This window comes from Panulirus ornatus, chromosome 36 (assembly GCF_036320965.1).
Source record: "Panulirus ornatus isolate Po-2019 chromosome 36, ASM3632096v1, whole genome shotgun sequence".
In the NCBI taxonomy this organism is placed as follows: Eukaryota; Metazoa; Arthropoda; class Malacostraca; order Decapoda; family Palinuridae; genus Panulirus; species Panulirus ornatus.
In genome coordinates, this window is record NC_092259.1 from 9,124,631 (window position 1) to 9,151,772 (window position 27,142).

The following is a 27,142-nucleotide window of genomic DNA, read 5'->3' on the forward strand; positions in this document are numbered from 1 at the left end:
TTATAGTTAAGGGTCGAGCACTCAGGGTTATAACGCACTTTGCGAGATTTATTTCCATTTTCTTACAGTTACACACAAACGCTGGCGTTACTCCTGTCAGTGTGTAAAATATGAGATATTTGTTTACTCAGTGTACATATATTTAATAAACATGTAAATACAGCTTACGCAGAAGATATGCTTTGTCAATTAGTACGTAATTAAAATTTGGCTTACCTTAAGCACCATACGATGCGCTACAGGATGTCTTAAATTAAATACTAATATAATCTGACTCTACAGTTATAAGTATATACTATATATGGTTCTGAAGCTTAGCAACAACGAAATAGCTAATGGCTACGTGAAATTGTTGTTTTGTAACATGCCATCAGTACTTTCATATAAGCTAAATGCCAGCTGACTAGTATATTCTGCATTCGACAGATTGCCTCCTTTCCAACCCATCGACAAAAAAGAAGAAAAAAAAGACAAACACGATACTACTTAATTCCTAAATGTTACAGATCACGAGGGTTTCTCCACCGTAACTGTTACAGCGAACAGTTCAGAAACGATAAAAAAAAAAAATAATGTCTTTACGGCACCCATTTGGGGTGAGAACTTCTCACACGTTGGGCACCATCTATCTCCAATTTCTTTTCTTTTACACTTTTTTAACTCTGCAATGGAAGCCGCATATACTTTCTTTGGCTCATTATGATTCAGGAGTCCATTCTTCTCTTTCCTAAAAGAAAAAAAAAAACATACTTCCATGCACTTTTCCTTTCTTGCTTCCAGTTGTGTCCTCTTGATCTGGACTCTTATATCTTAGCACAGAAGAACTGTTCTATATGAACGTTCGCCTGGGAATCAAGCCCTAACTCTCCCCTTAATCATCTTTCTTCCAGTGTGGACAGAGCGAGGGCGTCTCTTCTCTTTCCGAGTCTCACTGCTTTTTTGACATCACTCCTGTTCCATTCCATGGCAACCATTCCAGCAGTTCCATGCGGCTTCTCATATTAAGTTACCAGGCTATTGCGCGAGTTTCCAGTTTAGGGCGCTTTCATGTCACGTACAACTTCCTATAAATCTCACAGTCCGCATGCTTGAAGGTAATGTCGATACAGAGCAAAATATAGAATGTGTCTCTCGTGGTCTTTCTCACGTGCTGCTCTGGTAACACGCTTGGCTTGATGACATTCATTTAACCCTTTATGGTACTCCCCCGTCTGGCCTGTACAAATCACATCCCATGTTCATGATTTTGCATTTCCTATCATTAAATTTTCACTAACCATTTGTTCGACCACCCCTGCATATTGCATAATTACCCTCGTTACAATCTGCAGTCCCTGATAGTTTGTATGACTTTCACCAGCAAATTTATTCAGACAACAATTCTGGTCGTCTGGAAAATCATGTACGTCGATCAGAGCCTGTAGTGGTCCCAGTGCTGAGCCCTGAGGAACCCCACTGGCTACTTTCGAAGGATTCCGTGTGGGACCCAGCGGGAGGACGGCTGGGTGATGGTTGGCAGCGTGGGTCGATGAGGATCAGCCCTTGAAAGTGTCGATCTTGGACCTGGTGTAGTCGAAGGGTATGAACAGGATCGGCACGAGTGTGAGGGAGGTAGACAGCACCAGCGTGTACGACATCCACTTGTAGCCTGCAATAGCAATAAACTATACACCTCCACTACAAGCATGAACATGAGAAACATATGGCTGGAACTATCTATCTATCCATATATATTGATCAACAATCGTTACCCGGGTCAGCGAAGTAGCGCCAGGAACAGACGAAGAAAGGCCGCATCCGCTCACATCCATTCTCCAACTGCCATGTGTAATGCACCGCAACCAAAGTTCTCCATCCAAATGCCCTGGCTCAATCCACTGATAGCACGTCGACCCCAGTATACCACTTCGTTCCAAATCACTCTATCCTATGCACGCCTTTCACCCTCCTACATGTTCAGGTGCCGATCGCTCAAAATCTTTTTCAGTCCATCCATCTACAATTTGGTTTCCCGCTTCTCCTTGTTACCTCCACATCTAATACATATACCCACTTCGTCAACCTTTCCTCACTCATTCTTTCCATATGTCCAAACCCAATCAGCACATCCTCTTCACCTCTCTCAAAACTTTAATTACTTACTCGATCAAACCACCTCACACCACATATTGTCCTTAAACATTTCATTTCCAACAGATCCACCCTTCACCGCCCAACCTTTTCTGTAGTCCATGCCTCGCATCCATATAATACTGTTGGGAGTACTATACCTTCAAACATCCCCACTTTTTCCTTCTCACATAAAGTCCTCTCCGTCCACATATTCTTCAGCGCTCCCAGAACCTTTGCCCCCCTCACCCACCCTACTATAACTCAGTTCCGCTTCCATGGTTGCATTTGCTGCCATCTTCACTCCCTGGTATCTAAAACACTCTACTTCTTCCATGCTTTCTCCTTTCAAACTCACACCCCAACAAACCTGTCCCTCAACCCTGCTAAACTTCCTCCTCTCACATCCTATTCCAAATTCAGTCACCAGCTTCTGTAGTTTCACACTCGAATCTGCCACTAGTGAGGTATCATCGAAAAACAACTGATTCACTACCCAGACCCTCTCATCCAAAACAGACTCCATTACTCGCCCCTTTGTCCAAGACTCGCAATTACCTCCCTCACCATCCCATCCATAAACAAATTAAACCATGGTGATAACACACACCCCTACCGCAGACTATCCTTCCACTTCCAACTATTCACTCTCCTCTCTTCCTCTTCGTACACATGCTTTACAACCTTGATAAAAACATTTCACTGCTTTAAACAGCTCTCCTCTCACACCGTACATTCTTAAGACCTCCCACAAGGCGTCTCCATCAACCTTATCATATTTTTCTCTAGGTCCATAAGTGTCACATATAAATCCATCTTTTTCTCTCAATATTTTTCACACGTTCTTTAAGGCAAACATCTGAAGCACACATCCTCTACCACCTCTGAAACCAAAAAGTCAACTTTGGTGAGGTTGTGTCATCATGAGCTGACGAAAGCGAGAACAGCCTCGTTAGAGAACTTCTCTCTTCAAGGGAATCTATCCTGTCTGTATTACTGAATGAAGCACAGCCCTTGAGTGAAGGTCCCATGTAGGGGTTATTGACACGCATGAGAAGCGAGCAGACTCTCTAAACACGCAGACCCTTTGATGGAGAAGATACACTCATAACAGACCATAAAGCAAGGCACCATAACAAACACTGCTTCACTATCCCTTACCGACATCAGGAATAAAAAACACCAGCAGGAAGGAGACGCTGGCGATGTTGTCTGCGGCCGTGATGACGCCGGACACGAGAATCTCCGGCACGGGGTAGGCCAGGTCGATGGCAACCTCGAATAACAGCGGTATAGTGGCGAAGTTGAAGGCCGTCCCGCCGATCACAGACACGTAGACCTGCCCTGTACCGTACGTCAGACAAGTAATAGTCAGTTACTGTGTTGAATCTAATTACGAGGAGTCTGCATTAATGAATTCATATTATTCATTGGTGGTATTTCAAGTGTGTCTTTCAATGTATAATAAAGATCAAGACGTTGCTCTAACTGTTTTGAACAATGTGACACCAAGTCTAATTCACCTTATGGGGATTTTACTCAATGAATGAAACGAACGTCTTTTGTCAACATCGTCACTAATGGAATCTACATGGGATGGTCATTTACCCTCATCGCTATTCAAACTGTCAACTACTTCCGTTCCCTTGAACATCAGTCTTCCCGTGACAAATTCACCATATTTCTCGTCTTCTTTTGTGGGAACGTTAACCTGCCTACCTATGACTACATGCATGCGCTAGGTCTTCCCCAACACTCGGCCCATGTTGACCGTCTCCACACCTGCCGGCGTCAAAGACCTAACATTTTGACCTCTTAAAAGTTTACCACACAGTTGTGTTATCGTACTGTGGGTTATATATAGCGAAAGAGGTACCACCTATGTGTACCAGTGGGTAGGAAACGCGCATGCAGTATTGCAGGGTTGTCTGGTGAATCTGCAGCACCAGAAAAGTCACTTCTGCAACTAAACTAAAATCCAATGCCAGATGGTTTCATGAGACAGCAGACCCAACCTGTCTGGCCACTAAGATTTAACAACTGTATGATCAGGTGGGGAAACAGCTCGTAGAAAACCTGTTTTCATGAATGTGTTTGGTTACTTCTCTGTACAAAATTCTTAGATATATTTCTTTTTATTTCTGGCGGGTCTCCGTCAGCGGACGCCAGTGATGGTCAGTGGGTGAAATGTGGGGAGCTACATGCTGCTTCAGCCAACTTAATGCATCAAGCACAGGAAGGATGATATGATGTACTGCATGACACTCCTGTGCTAACTACCTTATGACAAATGGGTAAAAAAGGGGGTAACAATGTAAGAAAAAAAACTAAGCAGAGGCTTGGAATCAATTCCTCCGAACTAGTTTCGACAGTTTTACTTTCCTGGAGAAATTCCTAAGAATTATTCCCTTCAGTTTTCCTTCTCACTGAATTAAGAGGAAATTACTCCTCTCATACTGAACCTACTAATGAGGGGTCCAAAATGATGATTCTAAAGAAATGAGAATAATGAGTACAACATGAACACACATGATGCCAAGTGACGTTACCTCACACATACATATTTCAGATGTTACAGACAATGAGTGAGAAAGTTCGTCACAATTTGTCAATTAAAATCCTAAAATCTGTTTAAATATATGTTGCATATAACAGAAAAAAAAAGGACATAAGAAAACGAAGCAGCAAGTGATTTACATTTTACGAGGGGCAGAATCTCATAGGTCAGGAGAAGGAACCAGTAGAAGCAGCCAGCGGTAGCCAACATCAGGATGGTTACAAGGGTCTTAATGTGGCCCTGCATATTGTCGTTGATGCGGCCAGATATCACGGGCGAGAGACTGGACGCGATCACAGCGCTGATGCCGATCCACATAGACTCGTTCTAGAGCCAAAGAAGAGGAGAAGAGGTCAAAAAAGGGACAAGCACTCATCATTCTCCTGTTATACATAGTTCATACAGCAAAAGAAAACTGATAATATCACACATATATACATGAAGGTACGTATTTCCAGTGGAAGATATCTTGTCCTGGGTTATTTCAGTTTCAAAGATTTGTATCACAAATAAACAGCCTAATCAAAGTAGCAATTCTAAATACATGTCGTATGACCCTTCTTACAACGCCAACTGAAGATTAACTCTCTCTGTACCATATATATATATATATATATATATATATATATATATATATATATATATATATATATATATATATATATATATATATAACCTACTCTGAGCAGGTACCCATTTCATCGACCAACCCCTAGGGGTGGACGAACGGCTGCGATGACAATAGAATGCCTGGGTCTAATCCTAGTTAACCGATGAAACGAAGGCTTAAACTCCTTAGCTAGAATTGGGTTGGAATCCAGTGTGCCGAGGGAGTTGGGAATCTCACTGGTAATGTGTGTACGTACCTGATGGAGGCCCAGTGGGAGGAGAGAGTAGTTGATGATGGTGATCCACGCTATGGGAGGCCCAATAGCTATGCCATACGCCACCAACAGGACCAAAAATCGTTTATTTCTGCCGAGATAAACGTGCAAGTCTCTTTAAGCATGGTTAATATAAATAAACCAATTAAAACTTTACACTTCTTGTAAGTAAATAAATAACTGCTGTCGTCGTATCAATGTGGTTAATAACTGTACTAGTAACTTTACTATTTCCAGCACAACTTGCACATAACACAAGCCTCTCTCTCTCTCTCTCTCTCTCTCTCTCTCTCTCTCTCTCTCTCTCTATATATATATATATATATATATATATATATATATATATATATATATATATATATATATATCTGACCTTCATGGTTCTCAGAGTAAGAAAACACTACTGACAAGGAAACGTCAAACAAACTGTCAGTTTGTTTGATTCTATATATAGAATCTCTATATAGATTCTAGAATCTATCTAAGCTCTGAATCTATAATCAAGTAAACTATGATGAGATTAAATCTGCAACTGAACATAAGGCACGGGTTCAGAATCTGTTTACATCTTTTATCTCCCAAACTTTCACTCATTATAAATGTTTATACGAAATAAGGTATCACGTGTACGGCTGATTTTATTTCTGCAAATAATCGTTTTAAAAATTGTCTTGTTAGCTTTTGATAATAATAATAATCATATATCACCCTACGTCTACTCCATAATGATACAAGTTCAATGAAAACATCTGAACAACAACTTGAACTTTGGGAAACAAACTGCATTATTAACGTGACTGACGAGTCGAGTGTTGACACACTTCTTACTTGGCAAGGGACTTCAAGCCTGGGATGAAGCTGAGCCGTTCACTGGAGGAGGTGAGGGACGGCGGGTGGGGTGGTTTGGAAGGGAAGTACAGCAACACCGTCAGCAGAAGAACACTTGTCATCCCCAGGTCTGGACAAATGCATGTGAACGTTATTTCAGCATGGATGAAAAAAAAAAAATCAGTCTTCTAGTTACAAAATAAAATTGAGTATAAATTTATTCTAAGGAATCCGGGATCTAATCAAATGCTAGGATAAATTTTGAGTTAGATTTTACTTAGTCTATGGAGTATGAGGCTTATAAAAAGTCCTTAAAACTGGATTTTTTAAGTTTATCTGTGCCTGGTATCTTATATAAAGTTCTTCCAGCTGGATTTCTTTAAGTTTATCTGTACCAACCTAAGCACAGAGCAAAATGTAACAGGTCAAACAAGATAAGCATACAAGACTACAACAAACCTTAAAAGAAGTTAATAGTTTGCACGTCCACAACGCTCACTTACATATTGACTCTATAAATCATGTTATCTATATCAATTCACTTTAGGTATGGAAACATCAGGTGAGGCAAGCTGTGAGATACACCCGAGCCTGACCTTAATTTCGACACTGAAAACCGTTTAACTGATTAAACCGTTTAACTGATTACCCTTTTATCTTACCACCCTCCCATAGGTCTTTGTTAATGGCTCTAAACGATTTCAATATCTATATCACAGGAGCATACAGTAGGCTTAATTTCAAAGCACTGTGTATTCTCCATTACAATCAAATGCATCAGCCATACAAGATCTATTTCACACATACAAATCTCTTATCAGACTACAGTGGAAGTCAATATCGTTCCTGAAATTCTGAGGTATTACCGAATCCTGTGTACCGTACCTATGTACATGAGGGTCATGACTTCTTCCCTTATGTCTGAGGTTGTGGTCTGCTGGGAGGGTAAATGCACCAGCAGTGGCTCCAGGTAGCTGCCCACGCCACCCAACTCGCTAGCACCCATCATCACGGCTGACGGTTCAACGGCGGGGAGGGAAAAAAAAAAAATAGCAATAAATTCCCTGTCCTTCATATCTAGATATCGTAGTTTAATGCTGCAGATGTGATAACCTCATGCAAGTCCCGCGATGTGACTAAAAAACATTGGCATGTGAATCATGAGACATGGTAACATTCTCTACTTCAGTGATGAAATCCTAAACACAATCAGTCTCAGGCAAGAAGTGAAATAAGGGATGTGAATCATTGGATGAAAAGCCGAGTGATAATCACTCACTGAAGTTCGTATGAATGAGTTATCACTCACAAAGTAAATAAACTGTTTTTCACTTTTTAAAATAATACGTGTCGTCAACTGATCTGGCACATGGACACTGCTTACACTTCACAGCACAATACTTAAGTTTTACGATGATTCACATTCTTTTTTTACGTATACTATATTTCTCATATATCAATTGAGAGTTTTGTGTCCAATCTCTAAACAAGATTATTAACTTTTCAGATGCATTGAACCTTCTTTGAAGAAAACCAGGTTTTTCATAATATAGCGTATGCAGCAAGTAGCCCATGTAGCCTAGCCAATATACACGGTCATTTTGTACGTGTATCTGTAATTTCAAAAGGGAACATAATCCTGGCTGTTTTCTCCGAAATACTACGAGCCTTCACCGATCCTATTAGCATAAAGAAAATGCTTAAAGAGAGAGAGAGAGAGAGAGAAAAAAAAAAAAAACGTCAATTTGAGGCGAGAGGAGACCATGAGACTTACCAACAGCAGTGGTCCGCTCGTTCAGCGGAAACCAGTTCGCCGCGATGAGCAATGGGGCCGCGAGCAGGATCGTACTGGATATACCCATCAGTATAGCACACAGGTGGCACATGCTGTCAATAAAAATGATCCATGCAGAGGCCAGATACATACACGAAGATACCACACATATGGCACACATGTTTAACACGTTATCCTCATGGTCGTCACAGAATCATTCTACAGCTCCCTCAATAGTGAGGGCAGACACGAGAAAGGACTCACACAGTGAAGATAGTCGTGGTCGTGGGGATACAGCGGAGGGCGGTGCCCACGAACATAAAGGAGGCTGCGATTATCACTGCGGCTCGGAGGCCACACCGCATCGTGACCCAGCACATGGGCAGTATGAAGATCGTGAACATTATGGTGCCCCAGTTGGACATCATGGCCACTGTGGACGGCCCCCATCCCGGGATGGCTGCATGCACACTCTCGCTGATGGGACCCCACGTCTCCCACTGCAAACCCTGTGGATAATGTGCACCTCCTGTGGATAATGCGTGGTGCGCAAGTGCGAATCTGCTCTCAAACGTAAGCTGACTTTGTTAGCGTATCATTTCCTAATCGTCGTAGTGATTAATTTAATCATTTTTCTTCATAACCAAACTGCCCTAATCATACCTTCTCTGTTGACATAAGGGTAAAAAAGTGAAATTAATCATACCTCCTCACTTGCCGTAAGACCTGAATCTTAGAAGTGGGATGTTTGGAGGAAGCAAAAAGTCGACGCTCCCTCGCGCACACTGAATGTTCTTTAACGTTTCATGTTTCCCTCACTGTATTTAACAGCTTCCTTTATATTCCTATCCTCCTCGCCTTGAGATCTATGTCTCCTCGTTTGTTAAGTTGATGATAAGGCCTTCTGTTGAAAACCTGTCATTAAATATATGAAAAAAAAGCATGAAAACTCACATGTGTCCAGCATAACACAGAGAAGACGAAGAGTATCCAAAATCGGATGAGCGTGGTGGTGGGAGCGACGACGTCGCTCTTGCTAAGCAAAGACTCGGTGTCCACATCCTCCACGCTGCCGTAAGTCGTGGGCCGCTGTCGCTCCGCGCTCCCCACGCAAAAACCTGTTCACCATGATAACAGTTAACAATTCCGGTGGAAATACCGCCCTATTCTTTTACTATCAGAGAATGAGAAAACTGTGTCTCCAAGTTGAAACCTGATGCAAGGGACAAATATCACAAAACTTAGAACACGAAGTTTTATAATGGTCTCCATCCCACTATGCAAACTGGCTTTCTTTCTGTAAGAGATAAAGTCTACAGAAGAATTAAACATTAAAATTTTAAAAATGTCACAAGGGAGCTCTAAAAATTTAAAGTACTACAGCAATAGGCCCTATAATAAACTGACATCATGCAAATGTAATATATGTCCGATTAACTACAGATGGTTAAAATGTCAAGCTTCCCTAAAAATGTCCTCTGAATACAAAGACTAAATGGGCAGACCGAAATGAGTGAAGACGGAACGTTTATAATGAATGTCTCCCGAGTCTGGAAACTTAGTGCAAGACAACGATGTACCCAGTCACCATGAACACTGACAAGGAGATGTGTCGGTATTTATAACATTAGATACATTAAATACATGTATGTATACCTGTCAGGCTTGCGTTCGAGGGACTCACCTCCATTCTCTTGGGTTTGGTCAGCGTCTATTATGATACATCCATTCGGCCGTTCGTGGTGGATAGAAACCAAGAACTGTTCGCTGTCAACGGAATTCTCGTCTAGGTCATCCCTCGTCATTTTGTCCGGTTGGCGTCTTCCCTGCAGACGTTCGAATCTTTACAATTCATCTAATTCCATGTTACTGTTGGCGAAGCGTCACCGTCACACAGACAAAATGGATCACGTCAAACACTAGGCCGCCTGTGTTTGGATGCCATGTCGATGACTACATCGGCTTTCCAGTCTTCTGGCTCGTTGACTGCGTTTCAACCGATGATTCCCCTATAATCTCTTACTGAAAATACTTCCTTTTCCAAGCACGACTGGCACAACTTATAGATTCATCTTGTGCTTTGAAGCACTACTAACAATTTCTGTGTTGAGGTCTGAAAAAAAATTCAGTTAATCATGTTGACCAAATGAGTGTTTTTATACAGGTACAATCATGTGATATTTTCACGCTGTTACATGTAAATGCTTCAAAAAAAAGAATATATATATATATATATATATATATATATATATATATATATATATATATATATATATATTTATGCTCACGATAAACAAACACACACGGGTCTCTGTAGAGTGTGTGTGTGTGTGTGTGTTTGTGTGTGTGTGTGTGTGTAATCATAAGATTAAAGACATGATACATGTGTATAGGCTTTAGAGACGGGGCAACATCAATGTAAAACTCTTTTTAACCCAAAAAGAGTAATCAAATGGACACATACAACACGAGTCTCCGTGCTATTGTGATTTACATTACTTTTCGTGCGTCAGCCCATGGCGACAGTTAAAGACTCACAATGACGATTCTTGGGCGTGGCAGCCATTGCTAAGTATATTGCTAAAAATAGTCTCTATGAATCCTAGCTTTATTTCCTTACATCTGATCCACTAATTCGTGATACATGGCACCTAGACAGGCAATGAAAATTAGCTATCTGTAAGCAGACTCTTTGGACTTTGCTTCGATAAACTTTGTTACATCATTCCATGGCTCAATATTCAGTTTGACACAGGCCTGCGACACTGCAATACTTTTTTCATAACTGTTATCTACCAACTTAGACAATGTATGAGAAATATCTTTACATTGATGTTGTTTACGGGGAACGACTGAACCATGCAGCTCACAATTTTCCGTGTAACATGTGTCATTCGGCATTATAGTATACTGATGTTATATATTACGAAATACCACCTCCAAGGGGATACGAAACATAAAAATGGAAAATACAGACTGACAGAAAGTGACTAACTAACGATATGATGAAAACAAACAACAGGACTTTGTGAACCATATCTATAATCAATAAAAATAATAACCTAAAGATTATGTACTTATTGTAATACGGTAAAATATACATCACACAAAAATCTTATAAATTACATTAAGATCTTACAGCAACCGTACCTTACAAATAGTTCACTTTATACAGCATATTGTATACCCTTATCGCAAGGAATCAAATCGTTTGAACAGACTGAAACCAACAAACATTTCCTAATTCCTTGAACTCTGCTATCTCGCCCCCCCCCCCCCCCGAGTCAACAATCTAGAATGATATTCAGAGCTATATCTCCAGGCATCTTCAGCTCTATCTCCTTAGTTACTTTGGCTGCGACTGTCTGAACATTATACAAATCGTGATTCACATCAGAACCCTTACTTAGCCGTGAGCGGTAAGATAATGTCTTGCTAATCACAGCACCAGCGTCGTACCAATCCAACTACATAAACATCGAACGTACCGCTCCAGACATACGGATATGCCAGCTTATGAGTTACAACTGACGTGTTGATTGCACCGCTTTAGACGCCTGACTGACTGAAGTGTCTATCGTACCGCTTCAAACGCATGACTGAGACGTATGAGTGAGACAGCGATCGTACCAAACTAAGCGTTTAACAGGCGTCGATCCTACTATCGCGTCAGTGTTACCACCCCAGACGTGTGACGTCAATCACAACGCTCCAGATGCACTAGTATTACTCGGGGGGGTCTATAGTGCCGCTCCATTCGTACATCATTCGCACTGTCCAGACGTATGACGTAGTCATCGATCATACAGCTCGAGAAATATGACCGAGCCATCGATATGCGAGGACATGATCCTCTCTGGCTGTAGAAGAGAGTGAGGTGGAAATGAAGGACTCATGATTTCATGGATTTCTAGATAGTTCTTCGAAGAAAACCTGCCATATAAATGATCGCCATCTTCTACAGTCATCACGAAGACATAGTCAAAATAATGCACAGGGGTCCCGGGTTCTATCCTGGCTGTTGGAGGTTTGTATGTTCTATGAAGGTGCGCGTTCATATGCACTTTGTTCGTATTCTTATACCTGTGCAGTGTACAGTTAGGTTCGGTAAAGTGCCATCTGCTGGCTGTGTGAGCCTGATGGGAAATGACCAGTGTAGACTCAGTTGCTCACCAACGTGAGACGAAGGGTATTCGAGTACATAGTATTCGAATAGTCATTTTGATTTTATGGAATACAACTTTACACCCTTTTTACAGTATCACTGAACGTATTAGTCACGTCAAACAAGATGAAATCCTAAACATTATTAACCATATCACATACTCTCTTATGCTCTCTACTTTCTGTGCCGTAAATATGAAAATTAAAGTATCGCGCTGGATTTAATGCCAAGGTTCATAACTGCTGAACTGCCATTTAGAGAGAAATCGTAACAACCAACTTCATCGTACATGCCTGTAAAATGATATAATGCTCACCTACGACCAGAGGACGAAGCGGCCAGTGAAAGTGATCTGCGCTGCTCCAGTCGGCCAGAATGACAAAACAGGATTTAGGATAAGCGACGCACGCGCGGCGCTTCCCTTCCCACCGGCATTAACCTCGCGACAACCCAACATCGTTGCCATGGTACGCCAAGCAAACCATCGCCTCACTCTTGAATCGAGAGATAACATTTGTTTCAACACAGGATTTTCAATTAATACCGCTTACTCATGCATTCCTGAGGCAGGGGGTAGCGATGCTGCTTCCTGTGGGGCGGGGTGGCGCAGTTTGGCAAGGCAAGAAACAGAAGAAAGAAATGGCCCAACCCACCCCCATACACATGTATATACATACGTCCACACACGCAAATATACATACCTACACAGCTTTCCATGGTTTACCACAGACGCTTCACATGCCTTGATTCAATCCACTGACAGCACGTCAACCCCGGTATACCACATCGATCCAATTCACTCTATTCCTTACCCTCCTTTCACCCTCCTGCATGTTCAGGCCCCGATCACACAAAATCTTTTTCACTCCATCTTTCCACCTCCAATTTGGTCTCCCTCTTCTCCTCGTTCCCTCCACCTCCGACACATATATCCTCTTGGTCAATCTTTCCTCACTCATTCTCTCCATGTGCCCAAACCATTTCAAAACACCCTCTTCTGCTCTCTCAACCACGCTCTTTTTTTTCCACACATCTCTCTTACCCTTACGTTACTTACTCGATCAAACCACCTCACACCACACATTGTCCTCAAACATCTCATTTCCAGCACATCCATCCTCCTGCGCACAACTCTATCCATAGCCCACGCCTCGCAACCATACAACATTGTTGGAACCACTATTCCTTCATACATACCCATTTTTGCTTTCCGAGATAATGTTCTCGACTTCCACACATTCTTCAAGGCTCCCAGAATTTTCGCCCCCTCCCCCACCCTATGATCCACTTCCGCTTCCATGGTTCCATCCGCTGCCAGATCCACTCCCAGATATCTAAAACACTTTACTTCCTCCAGTTTTTCTCCATTCAAACTTACCTCCCAATTGACTTGACCCTCAACCCTACTGTACCTAATAACCTTGCTCTTATTCACATTCACTCTTAACTTTCTTCTTTCACACCCTTTACCAAACTCAGTCACCAGCTTCTGCAGTTTCTCACATGAATCAGCCACCAGTGCTGTATCATCAGCGAACAACAACTGACTCACTTCCCAAGCTCTCTCATCCCAACAGACTTCATACTTGCCCCTCTTTCCAAAACTCTTGCATTCACCTCCCTAACAACCCCATATTCTTTTCTTTCTTTTAAACTATTCGCCATTTCCCGCGTTAGCGAGGTAGCGTTAAGAACAGAGGACTGGGCCTTTTTTGGAATATCCTCACCTGGCCCCCTCTGTTCCTTCTTTTGGAAAATTAAAAAAGAAAAAAAAAGAGAGGGGAGGATTTCCAGCCCCCCGCTCCCTTCCCTTTTAGTCGCCTTCTACGACACGCAGGGAACACGTGGGAAGTTTTCTTAATCCCCTATCCCCAGGGATAATATATATATATATATATATATATATATATATATATATATATATATATATATATATATATTCAGACATCCCAATCAGCCTTAGAGGTTTTCAGCAGTAACCCTAGATATTCATATTGCTGAAAGGTGGCAAAATGTAAATTTGCCAACGGGATGGATATCGCTTTCACGCCCGACAAAGCATGTTCCCGGACTGTACTTCAATGGAGACAGAAAAAAAAAATACCTCCTTAAACCTCTCTAAAACGTGGAAATTAAACTTGGAATTAATTCTCATGCAAATTCATGGTAGAGACTATCAATAATGTCATCTGTTGAAATGTCTGACATCAAAAATTTCCGTACGTCTGCATGCCATCCGGCACTTAAGCAAAGGACTGGAATTTGGCCCAAGCCTTATCAAAACCAGCTATGCCACGCTATAATCTTATCACCCGTAACAAACTGGTGATAACGGACTGATAACGTGTGTGACCAAGAGATGCCAGGTACGTGATGGTGAGCTACGCATGTAGGGGGGCGGCACCCTTGTGGTTAAGGCCGTCACACGAACCCATGTATGGGGATGGCTCATCACTAACCCCACTACCCTCAACCACACACCACCCCCAATCCCGTGCATGGTCCCAAGTGCAAGGTCGGTACATGATGTTTTTATCCGCCTCCACCGCCCAATTATGTCCGACTGCTGCTGCGTGGGGTTTAGGAATACGCATACAGCTTCCCTCACTTTTTTTTTTTTTACAGTTCCTAACCTTAATGCGAAATCAACATACACATCACCTGTGTACTAAATTTGTACACACACATACACAACACGAATGTAAAACTCTCTCCCCGTAACACCCAAATAGTAATAAAACACATACATACACAAAACACACACACATACACCCGCTAAGCGTCCCACCAACTGAGCTCAGGAATGTTTACACCACCTTCATTCTACCTTCCTCCGCCTCCCCCAAACCTGGTCCTCCTACCTAATAACTACACAGAAGAACTAGGAAGAAAGAGTGCAGAAAGAGGCATGTATACTCATCCTGGGCCCTTCTACAACCACCTACCAAGAGGCCCTCATTTCGCTAAACTTGTCCATCATCTTGACCACTCACTGGCGGCTGGCACTTTTTGAAGTACTTGCTTTACACTTCTTCCAAAATCCGTAAATAATATCCTTTGTCTCTTCTCATTCCTTTCCACTAACCTCTCCATATTTCAGTTAGGGCCCACCCTGTCTATCTAGATGTACCTCACCTTTATGCTTATCTTTAGAGTGGAAACATCCAGCTCAACCTAAGTGCTCGTATGATAACGAATCATCATGACTTCCACTTCTGCAATAGCTGTAATAACCGTGTATTTTCAGCCGAATGGCTGACTCAGTGCAATAAATCGTAGTTCAACGTTTCTGTCTAAACCTAACGTGGACTGTCATGACACAGGATGCAGCAGGGGACAAGAACCATCCGGTGAAACACACAACACGAATCGATACATTGCCCATCTCACCATCACAAAAATCTCGTCAGAAAAACATCATGAGCCAAATTATGTCCTAGGTAATGTTAAAACTACCTCTAACGACATTGATCAAGATATTTTCGATATGATGCTAACAAACTAAATTCGATCCACGTTATGAACACGCTTTGTCACCTTGTTCGACGAAAATAACTAAGCATAGCAAAGTAAGGAGTTAAACAGCGAAGCACTGGAACGATCCTGAGGGTTCAAGATAATGTTAACACAGGCCCAACTTCAATGTACGGGGGTACCATAATGAGAGGATATAACAAGAACCTTGATACAATAACACTCAGGAAGAACGCACGGCAACACTTCCTTACATGCCAGTAAACAAACCTGTCGTGAAACTTAACCAAATGCAGAATGAAAATGTATGGCACAATAAAATGAAACAAGTCAATGCTCTCGTTTCTTAAAACGTAGGCAATGACGGGAAACTTCCTATGAGAGGGACTTGGAGGCTGCCACAGTAGGAATTGTTATCAGACACCCTGTCGTCATAGGTATTGCTTGAGAGTAAACTGTACGGGAATGTCATTACTGACGAACTAAAAGAGGACAATGAAATGTTCGGAAAATTATTTCTAACTGATCAAACCCCAACTCGCACTACGCATCTATACAGCTGTTCTGGTCACCCGACTTCAGGGTACACAGAGATTTTGTACAAGGCCAACGGCGGACAACATAAATCAGATGTACTTAAAGTAAAGGCAGCCACAGACGTTACAGAGAAGGATGGGGAGTGTCAGGAGCTCAACTTTTAAGTTCTTCAATGAATTTCTGATAGTGTACACAACCAGAAACTAAGCAAAAGTTAGAGAGGACGTTAGAAACTACTACTACAGCAAAAGAATAATGGACAGCTGAGCAAGTGGAGTGAAGAAGCAGTAAATGGAAGCAACAACAGGAAGTTCAAGAAACTAAGACAGAAAAGCGGTTACAAGATGGGTGCCCCACACCAACGTAAAACTTTCGTTGTATTCACAGATCAAACACACTGACATCTATATCATTTTCATTATAATTATCATTTTCACTATTATCATTTTATGATTCTACAACCCCATGACTCCCTTCTTCAAGGGTCCCTGCTGCTTCAGTGCTGCGCTACGATATGTGGCTGGGAAAACATTGACTCCTTTTGAGTGAAAAATTCTTCGACGAGACTGCACTCCAATGCTACAATCACCCGTAATCTCAAGCAGGCGCCGTCCGGTACCACCTACACATTACATAACAGCAGTGATTGTACGTTATCCTTTCGAACCATTAGTTTGATAACGACGTTATTGTATGTAATGTACTAACATTTTGTGTTTTAATACTATGTCTAATGCCGAAAAATCAAACACTATTCCAGAATTCAACATCCTTCCAACTCTCCCAAACCCCCTCAACCCACACAAAAAAGAAAAAAGATGAATGAGAAATCTGTCCTTATGACACCCACCTCTGGGTGTACCGAGTCTTTGTGGTCGGTGAGTTACTCCTTCGTCTTGCTTCTGTACAATATATAACTTGCAGCATCACTCAAGCAGTGTACATGTGGCTCTTGGTATGTGCGATGGTGGAGGAGCTACGCTTAGAGTATGGACGAGGCTTGTGACTGGGGTGCTGACAGCCACTGTAGCACAAACGCGTTTAGAAGCGTATGATCCCTTTTCACGGCTTCAGACACGATGTGGTTCAATAAGCACAGCTTGTGTCAATAGTAGCTAGGGAGTGCAGAATACTTTACAATTCATTTTAGGCTGTGAAGAGACGAATCACGTCCTCAGCGTTGTTCACGAACTGACACCTTGTGTTAATAGGAAAGATTTGGCTTGTGATAGGGGAGAGGAAAGAGAAGTATGGGGGTTGTAGATGAGGATGTTGTCCTCTGTGACTGTATAAGTTTAAATCAAATACAAATAACGTCAACAGGTTGGAGAGAGATCATTCAAGAGATCTTGACTGGAAATGTGGTATTGAAAACCGAAATGTCACACGAAAACAAATAAGGTTCTGGGCTTAGAGATGAGGCGGTGTGGCTACAAACGCAAATCAGCCGAATCAAACACATGACAATGTACCAAAGGTGTTGCCAAGCAAGAAATAAGTGGGTGCCGATGTATTTCAACACGAACTCAGGATTGGTAACACTAAACAATGTCTCTATAGGACACATACGACGACACTTAAATGTATCTTTAAGGTTAAAAGATATATCTGTTCAGCTAAATACAGTACCGAAAATTAGAACTCCAAACATGCTATTCACGGGACACAATATCTACTTTCCCTTATTATGTGCCATGTGCTGCTGTGTAACCGACAACAGGTGTTGTCGGTTGTTGGGGGGGGAAGTGAAAGGAGCTACAGATGTAACCACAGCTGCTGGCGTGGGAGTGCGGCCAGCACCATCCACTGCTTGCTGTTCATTTATTACATCCCCCCCACTACCCCAGTCCCTTGTCTGTCTGCGTTGATGATCACAGGTACTAGACTGCAAGCAGGCAGCGATCAGGGATGTAGTATGTATAGTGAGCGGGTTGGTGACGGCACAAAGTGAACCAGCACGACAGCAGCTGTCCAGGTTGCTATCTTTCCTTTGTTTCAGACTCGTGAGCTGCTGGCATTCAGTCCACAAATACAGATTCTCTATCTTACACACGACTCGACTAGATATACCTCACACGGTTGAATTCTTAACTCAATTTTCCATACGAGGGTATAACTTTCTTCCCATACTTCATAAATACCGTATGTAATCATAACTATTCAAAAAACGCACTTCAGCGATAAAAATAAAGTCCTTAGTTCAGTTAACTTGATTATATGGCTGATGTGTTACCTACGGCCCTATGGATGACGCTCTCGTAACAAACATATTTGTTATCCTCTCTCTCTCTCTCTCTCTCTCTCTCTCTCTCTCTCTCTCTCTCTCTCTCGTGAACAGCAGTGTGACTCAGGCTATGTGGTTTGGCATGGCCAGTGAATCCCATTTACCAACATAAAGCGTTTCATTTACTTCATTGTCACCCTCAAGATATCAGTTTCTGAACTTTTCGCTATTCTTCCATTCTCTAATGTATTCAGTATTTCTGTGTACTGATACAGCTTGTCATCATGATTTGTGAAATATTTCGTCCTTGTATAACAGACATCGGGGTGTCTGAATCACCGGATAGAACCTCAAATATTGTTTGCGGTCATATCAACAAAACACCAGTGCGTGGAGCAGGCAATTCATATGCTTCGTGAGCGTTTCCATGAAAAATGAGATCAATGTCTGAAATAGATGTATCGCTAGAGTACGTGTACGACGAGCAAAAAACTTTAGCATCGGTAGTGTGTTGCACAAATATACACGTGTACCCATGGCCGAGGGACACCGCAACGGGGATTACTGCTCGAACTACATGTCCAAAAGCAAAGTATTTACTATCAACTCTGACTGGAGTCTCACTACTCTATACCAGTTCATAAAACAACTCATTATTCATCCAACAATGACAAACACTGACTGCAAGATAAAGCTGTTCAAGCGTATCTGAAGTTTGGAATGAGGTGTCCACTTACAATACACTTACTACTTGCCTGGATGATTAATCTTTTAAGCAAAAGAAAAAAAATAGTCGGTTGACGGCTTATGCTAAGATAGGCTTTGCTGCTGAACCACAGTAGCCGAGAATTGGGCTTCCTGATGGACACTCAGTTACGTACTGACTGCCCTAAGATTAATCAATGACAATGCTCAAAGACAATACATATGAACAGCCTATAACCAATGGATAACCAGGTGCCCGCTAGATAAAAATCTAAGCGATCGCGTACGCGGCAACAAAACCTATCCGGAAAGTGGCCCGCTTTAACCGAACAGTCCATCTGTCTGCTTGAAGTATCAATCAGCCAGGTGACAGCACGAATATCTCTCTAGCCATTAGTAAATGACCAACTAACTGAACTGATACGTATCAAATGTGAACAAGGTTCCAGTATATATTTCTATCATCTGGTCATAGCCCTAGCGTGGGTGTTAACGGGCAATATCACTGGGAGTACAGTATTGTCAAAGAACTTCTCACGCCAAAGGAGTGCACATTTCCCTGCTACAGTAAGTAGCGCAGTTTAGATTTCAGAAACCTTTAGAAAGAGATCCTGTGGCAACACCAGAACACTTACATAAATCGGTTTCGGGGCAGTTATAAGCAAAAGAATAAACAATGAAAATACTTGAGTGTAACGGAAGGTCGTTGGTGGTGACCTACATAATGTAGACTCCGGTTACAATGTTAGCACCAACCCTGACCTACAACCAAATACATAATACGGAAGAGAATTAGCGTAGCAATAACCTTTCCTCTCACAGGTTCAGTCGTCTGTTCCTGACAATGCCTAACTAAGACGTGAAAAGCAAGCACGCGAAAAAATAAGAAATAGATACACCTTAAGCCTTCAGTAGATATCAAATCCACGATCAATGGATATCAGAACTCATTCTGCTTCGTCAACGAAGCACCAGCATTAGCTACAGTTCGTACATAATGTTCAAAATAAGACAGATTACATACAAGTAAAATTACACGAGTTTCTGTTACATGAGCCACCAACATGCCGTGAGACTTTGTAAAATTAAAACTACGAAAGCTGGTTCAATTAATATAATAAGGGCGCTGTGCAAGCCACGGAGAGCCGGAGGGGGAATAAGGTCGAAAGTTAAAACAAAATTCCGTCGACCAGCCTGTCACTCAGCCCCAGGGAATTATTTAGGGCTGACATTGTGTCAGCTCACTTATCTCAGAGTAAATAGTTCATTCGCCAATGGCGATCTGTTTATCCCCGCCTCCCACATGATAAGGTACTTAGTGGTAAGAGCTCTTAATTAATTCAACAGAGAGAGAAAAAAAAAAAATATGCTCCATGTAATACGATGAACAATACGCGTCCGATCGTAAACAAATAGGCGGTAGATACCGTAGGTTATGAAAATAATTGTGCCATAGCAAGAGTGGAGATCATTTCTAGATGGCCGCCAGCACTGTTTGTCAGACTATAGTCTGATTGTTTGCAAATGCACCATGGTTTTCAAATCAGTGTTACAACTTGTATAATGAAGATTTTACTTACCTAGTACTTTGTGATGTTTCCCTCAGCTCTAATGACTTGTTTCAAACGGTATGGAATAGATTAGTAGAGGTTCTGAATAAATCTTAAGTGACATTTCAGTCCAAATGTGACGAACAGTATCCTAAAGTAACACACGACTGATAATGTTTTCAGACTGTTTTTGAAGTTGACGCTATGTTTAGTGCCATACATTCTCAGTAATATTGAGGTCAGGACTCTGGACTGGCCAGTCAATGTCATGTAACTGATTTTCTTCCAAGTATTCCCTGTCAACACGGGCCCTATGTACAGGGGCATTGCCAACTTGGTACATGTAATCATCGTTCGGAAAATGCCGAGTTATAACGTGCTGAAGTTTTTAACAATTTCAATGTACTTTACAACACTGACATTCTTTTCCACAACAAAGTACCTACACCCTCCCATGTTATGCAGCCCCAGATCATCAAACTCGGTCGTACCCCACGACCCCGAGGAGTTCACTCTTCACCACGTCGTCTCCCAATAAGCACACGATTCTCCACGCCTATTTCAACATTGCATTCATCATTATGAAATACTCTCTTCCAAAGCTGATCAACAGATCTCTGTTTGTACACTTTACTCCATCGAGCCAGACTTTTTTTTTTTTCACTACGGATCCGCTTACTTTTTTTCCACACATTGATGAAATTTTCCACGTGCAATTTCCTTTGAACAGTATTCTTTGAGACAATCTCAGTTCTAAAACTCACTGAAAATGTTAGCTTTGATTCTACAATACAGCAAAGTTTACGAGAAATACGGGGGGGGGGGGGGGTAAACAAAGCAGGCTTCCCTAATTGCCCATCATTTTCCACGGTTCCACGTTCATTTAAACGTCTTTCAATTCCACAAACTGTTGGAAGAGGATGTCCTGTTTGTCGAGCAATATTGAGTCCCTTCAATCCTGACTTGTGTAAAGCAATAACCACACTTTTTCTCCGCGATCGACAGCTCTTTGCGTTTTGGGGATATGTTTTCAAACCTCAATATTTGGAAACAAATGCAGACGACCTGAAACTTCCGGTGGCCTGGATATATTTGATAATACTGAATAATGGTATTAAATCACCCATTAGCCTTTTCTTTTCTAAGCTTTATGCATAGATTCAAGTCGTTGAATCTGCCCTCGTTGGATTTGTTTCTCAGCCTGGAAATAATCCTTTAAGCTCGACGTTGCACATTCTCCATGACGTCTACGTTTGTTTCTTTAGGTAAGGTGGCCAAAACTGAACACAATATTCAAGATGGGGACGAAACAATGAATCGTTAAATTCGAAGGTTGTAAATATGAATCCCAAAAAATCTAGTTCGTTCCTTTCACTGTTTATATGCACTGATTACTTGGTTTTACGTCACCAGAGATTATTACGCCCAAGTCTTTGTCTTCGTTTACCTATTACATTAAAGAGAATTCATATTGTAGCTTGCCTTATTTCTTGTTACCAGCATGTAAAACTTTGCACTTATCGATATCGAAATATATTAGCCATATATATATATATATATATATATATATATATATATATATATATATATTTTTTTTTTGTCGCTGTCTCCCGCGTTTGCGAGGTAGCGCAAGGAAACAGATGAAAGAAATGGCCCAACCCACCCCCATACACATGTATATATACATACACGTCCACACACGCAAATATACATACCTATACATCTCAATGTACACATATATATATACACACACAGACACATACATATATACCCATGCACACAATTCACACTGTCTGCCTTTATTCATTCCCATCGCCACCTCGTCACACATGGAATACCATCCCCCTCCCCCCTCATGTGTGCGAGGTAGCGCTAGGAAAAGACAACAAAGGCCCCATTTGTTCACACTCAGTCTCTAGCTGTCATGCAATAATGCCCGAAACCACAGCTCCCTTTCCACATCCAGGCCCCACACAACTTTCCATGGTTTACCCCAGACGCTTCACATGCCCTGATTCAATCCACTGACAGCACGTCAACCCCGGTATACCACATCGATCCAATTCACTCTATTCCTTGCCCGCCTTTCACCCTCCTGCATGTTCAGGCCCCGATCACTCAAAATCTTTTTCATTCCATCTTTCCACCTCCAATTTGGTCTCCCACTTCTCCTCGTTCCCTCCACCTCCGACACATATATCCTCTTGGTCAATCTTTCCTCACTCATTCTCTCCATGTGCCCAAACCATTTCAAAACACCCTCTTCTGCTCTCTCAACCACGCTCTTTTTATTTCCACACATCTCTCTTACCCTTACATTACTTACTCGATCAAACCACCTCACACCACACATTGTCCTCAAACATCTCATTTCCAGCACATCCACCCTCCTGCGCACAACTCTATCCATAGCCCACGCCTCGCAACCATACAACATTGTTGGAACCACTATTCCTTCAAACATACCAATTTTTGCTTTCCGAGATAATGTTCTCGACTTCCACACATTCTTCAAGGCTCCCAGGATTTTCGCCCCCTCCCCCACTTCAATGGTTCCATCCACTGCCAGATCCACTCCCAGATATCTAAAACACTTTACTTCCTCCTCAGAAGGTACACACAAGTAACTAAGGTAAATCGGTTTGGTGCAGTTGATAATATTCAGTCCTTTGGAAAAAAAAATGAAGATAGGAAACTTTGAATAGGATTTCAATGAGTATTATGAATATATATATATATATATATATATATATATATATATATATATATATATATATATATATATATATAAGCAGTCAGTGCCAGAGGCATATATATATATATATATATATATATATATATATACATATATTTTTTTTTTTTTTTTTTTATACTTTGTCGCTGTCTCCCGCGTTTGCGAGGTAGCGCAAGGAAACAGACGAAAGAAATGGCCCCCCCCCCATACACATGTACATACACACATCCACACACGCAAATATACATACCTACACAGCTTTCCATGGTTTACCCCAGACGCTTCACATGCCTTGATTCAATCCACTGACAGCACGTCAACCCCTGTATACCACATCGCTCCAATTCACTCTATTCCTTGCCCTCCTTTCACCCTCCTGCATGTTCAGGCCCCGATCACACAAAATCTTTTTCACTCCATCTTTCCACCTCCAATTTGGTCTCCCACTTCTCCTCGTTCCCTCCACCTCCGACACATATATTCTCTTGGTCAATCTTTCCTCACTCATTCTCTCAATGTGCCCAAACCACTTCAAAACACCCTCTTCTGCTCTCTCAACCACGCTCTTTTTACTTCCACACATCTCTCTTACCCTTACATTACTTACTCGATCAAACCACCTCACACCACACACACACACACACACACACATATATATATATATATATATATATATATATATATATATATATATATATGAAGGAAAAGAAAAATGCATGCATGTGTACGAAGCGTTGTTCGGCGGTGTTAGTAACAAGTGGTGCGGTCCGTGCCTGTGTACGCTTATCTCGCCTCCCACTCGTAAACTGGTTCAGCCACATCGTGACGCCCAACTTGAATCATGTAGGGCAGCAGGAGCTTTTTATTTTAACATTGGATGAATGAAAATTCATGATACAAGCCGAGCATATGCACCGTTTTCTTCTCAGCCACTTACGGAGTTTTTTATTATTATTATTTCACTGATACGGGTGAAATTGAATGTTTAATTGGTTCCTGCTGCAGGAATGACTCTATCAATCTTACTTTGAAGTATTTTTCTAGACCGTCATTGCATCGTCTAACCTCGTCTTCAGGTGAAAGCCTTCACCAGCATCTGTAGAGTATGTTAAGGTATATTTTGTTAGAATTTTTTTTCTGGTGTCGTGTTGTCTGCATTCCAATTTTTAAATTATATATATATATATATATATATATATATATATATATATATATATATATATATATATATATATATATATATATATACAAAGAGCCCCGACACTTCTAAAAACGAAAAACTTTTATACTATCATGCGATAAAACATTCCACGTTACAAAAGGGGTGTTTGCCCTCATATGCGTTCACTTGTGTGAAAGGTGAGTGACCGTGGCAGTTCCTGGTATGTGAGCCCCCATGAACAACATTCGTTCGGGCCTACACGCATGTGGTACGCGGTAGGTTGAATTGGCACACATTCGATCTACGCTGAAGAAAAATGAGAGTTGCAGAGTAATTTTCAAGAAAACCCTAGCTAAACCCAGTGAACATTACTGAAAATTAGTTGATATATACTTCTGACTATCAAAAGTTATATCATCTGCGTTAAATGGGTATAGATCCGGTTCATATCGTAATAAGGTTTCCTGCTAGACGAGATGCCATGTGTGCATTAAACAAACCACACTTACCCAACATGAAGACTTACTTGAGTTTAGTATTTCTAATGACTCGTAATGAACGTTGTTGGAATTTGATAAGTGTGTGTACGTAATGTAAAGATCCGCCAAGACTTAGCCTAACATAGACACATGTCAACGACGACCCCGTCTTGAAGGTGTCATTACTGGCCCAGGTCGTGTGCGTGTGTGTGTGTATTTGGTATGCCATTACTGGCAAAAGTCAGGTGTAAGTTCTCAGGGTGCAATCGCTGGCAAAGGTCGAGTGTCAGTGTACATGAGTCCAATACTGGCAGAGGCAGAAGTCAGCCAGTGTTGGGCTGGGAATGAAGCGTGATATCATGTGGGTTTGTCTGTTCTGGTAAGATGCAAACACATAAATAACAGTAATGATGATAATAATATCTGGTTTATTGAATTTCGGCTGAAAGTTCACAGCTGAGGTAAAAACAGAAGTGGAAGGTCACAACAGTGACTAGTAAAACTAATCCTATGATGGCGTTCAGCTGTTAACAGATGACTTTGAACGTTCAGGAATGTGACAAACTATCTTGTTGGGGAGATCTGTTTTTAAATATTTTTCATGTGTCTGGAAATTTCTTTTAGAAAGAGGTATGTCGAAGCGACAGAAAAAAAAAAGAATAAAAAGGGGCGTATTTCAAAACCTGACGGTGGCGTAAGCTTTCTGAAACATACTAGGAATATCTCGCAATGCGGATCCAAACGTTTTCAACCTGACAAGTTTTGTGTCTGTGCCTTTGGCAATGACTGCTTTTATATGTATTCATAACAATCATCAATGAAGTCCGGTTCAAAACTTCCTTATTTTTTTCCCCCAGGACTGAATACTATCAACTGAACTAAAACGATTTACCTTACAGTTACTTGTGGGTATCTTCTGAGTAGAGAAGAGACTCTCATCCAACATCCTTGACAAAAAAAAAAAAAGAAAAAAATCTTAGGTTATCCTTACCTTAGCGGACCTCTGTCCTCTCCTTCCTTGCTTCAATGACTGTGACATCCCGTGGGGCGACAGCACTTGACCATTCAACTATCAAACAAATTTGTACATGTGTGTGTGTGTGTGTGTGTGCGCGCACAACGGAAGTTGACACCAGCCACACGTCACCAGACTACGCATTGCGCTTCATAATCTTGATATGAATAATGTATGATCATTTGCAAACAACAGTTACTCAATCCCAAAATAATCACTAATAGGGTTAAACTTGGAATATCGTCTGGCAGAACACACTCCGTACAGGATTTGAAGACAGCCAATGACACTATAACAATGGTCAGGAGCATTTTAATACGAATTCAGAATTTCCCTGGATATGCGGAACTTCTCTATAAAAAAAAAAGCAAGGCTATCCAGATTTTAATACCTGAACGTCAAGATTTGTCTGATTGATAATTTGAATTTCTATCGCCAACTTACAGCTACATAGGAAAAATTTTATGAATATAGAAACAACAGTTTTCTGCACTACTCGAATCCTGAAACAACTGACATAACATTATTAAACACTTAGATAAGACTCAACCCCTAAACCATGAGGGCGAATATATATATATATATATATATATATATATATATATATATATATATATATATATATATATATATATATATATGATAAATTACGATTATAAATTTATACTCAAAAGACGGCAGTATGGCTAACCAACATACAAAACCATATATCATTAGTATAATTAGGAATTAATGGCCTAATGCATAAATGTTTAACATCATGAAATAAAAGAATGCATAACTGTATACCACTTTGAAATAATACAGTAACACCCAAAATCACTCACAGCAAATTGTTCCAAGACAAAACTCACAGGACCTCTCGTCATTTCCTAAGCGCAGTAACAGGTTCAGTCTGCATTTAACAAAATCATCTAAAAAATGCTGTCACTAGCAAACCCGGCG

The 27,142-nt window shown here is 41.2% G+C and overlaps 1 protein-coding gene across 8 annotated transcripts; it reads right to left on the reverse strand.

Moving 5' to 3' along the window:
* Positions 1–27,142, reverse strand: LOC139760305 (solute carrier family 49 member 4 homolog). 8 transcript variants are annotated; one of them, XM_071683291.1, is made up of 11 exons: positions 27,025–27,142; positions 9,837–10,265; positions 9,107–9,270; positions 8,417–8,661; positions 8,153–8,265; positions 7,264–7,392; positions 6,379–6,508; positions 5,533–5,641; positions 4,807–4,993; positions 3,271–3,453; positions 1–1,648 (listed from the first exon to the last, which is right to left on the reverse strand). In XM_071683291.1, the coding sequence occupies exons 2-11, from the start codon at positions 9,955–9,957 to the stop codon at positions 1,536–1,538; spliced, it is 1,494 nt and encodes a 497-aa protein (XP_071539392.1). In that variant the 5' UTR covers positions 9,958–10,265; positions 27,025–27,142; the 3' UTR covers positions 1–1,535. The 8 variants fall into 8 exon arrangements, with proteins under 8 accessions (XP_071539392.1, XP_071539391.1, XP_071539393.1 ...); XM_071683290.1 differs by lacking the exon at positions 27,025–27,142 and adding an exon at positions 26,174–26,229; XM_071683292.1 differs by lacking the exon at positions 27,025–27,142 and adding an exon at positions 19,301–19,319.

What these genes read in the sequence shown, in the direction of transcription:
- LOC139760305 (XM_071683286.1), bottom strand. An exon ending in ACCACGACTATCTTCACTGT is followed by an intron (nt 8,266 to 8,416) that starts GTGAGTCCTTTC and finishes TTTTATTGACAG; the next exon opens with CATGTGCCACCTGTGTGCTA. An exon ending in CATGACCCTCATGTACATAG is followed by an intron (nt 6,509 to 7,263) that starts GTACGGTACACA and finishes GCATTTGTCCAG; the next exon opens with ACCTGGGGATGACAAGTGTT.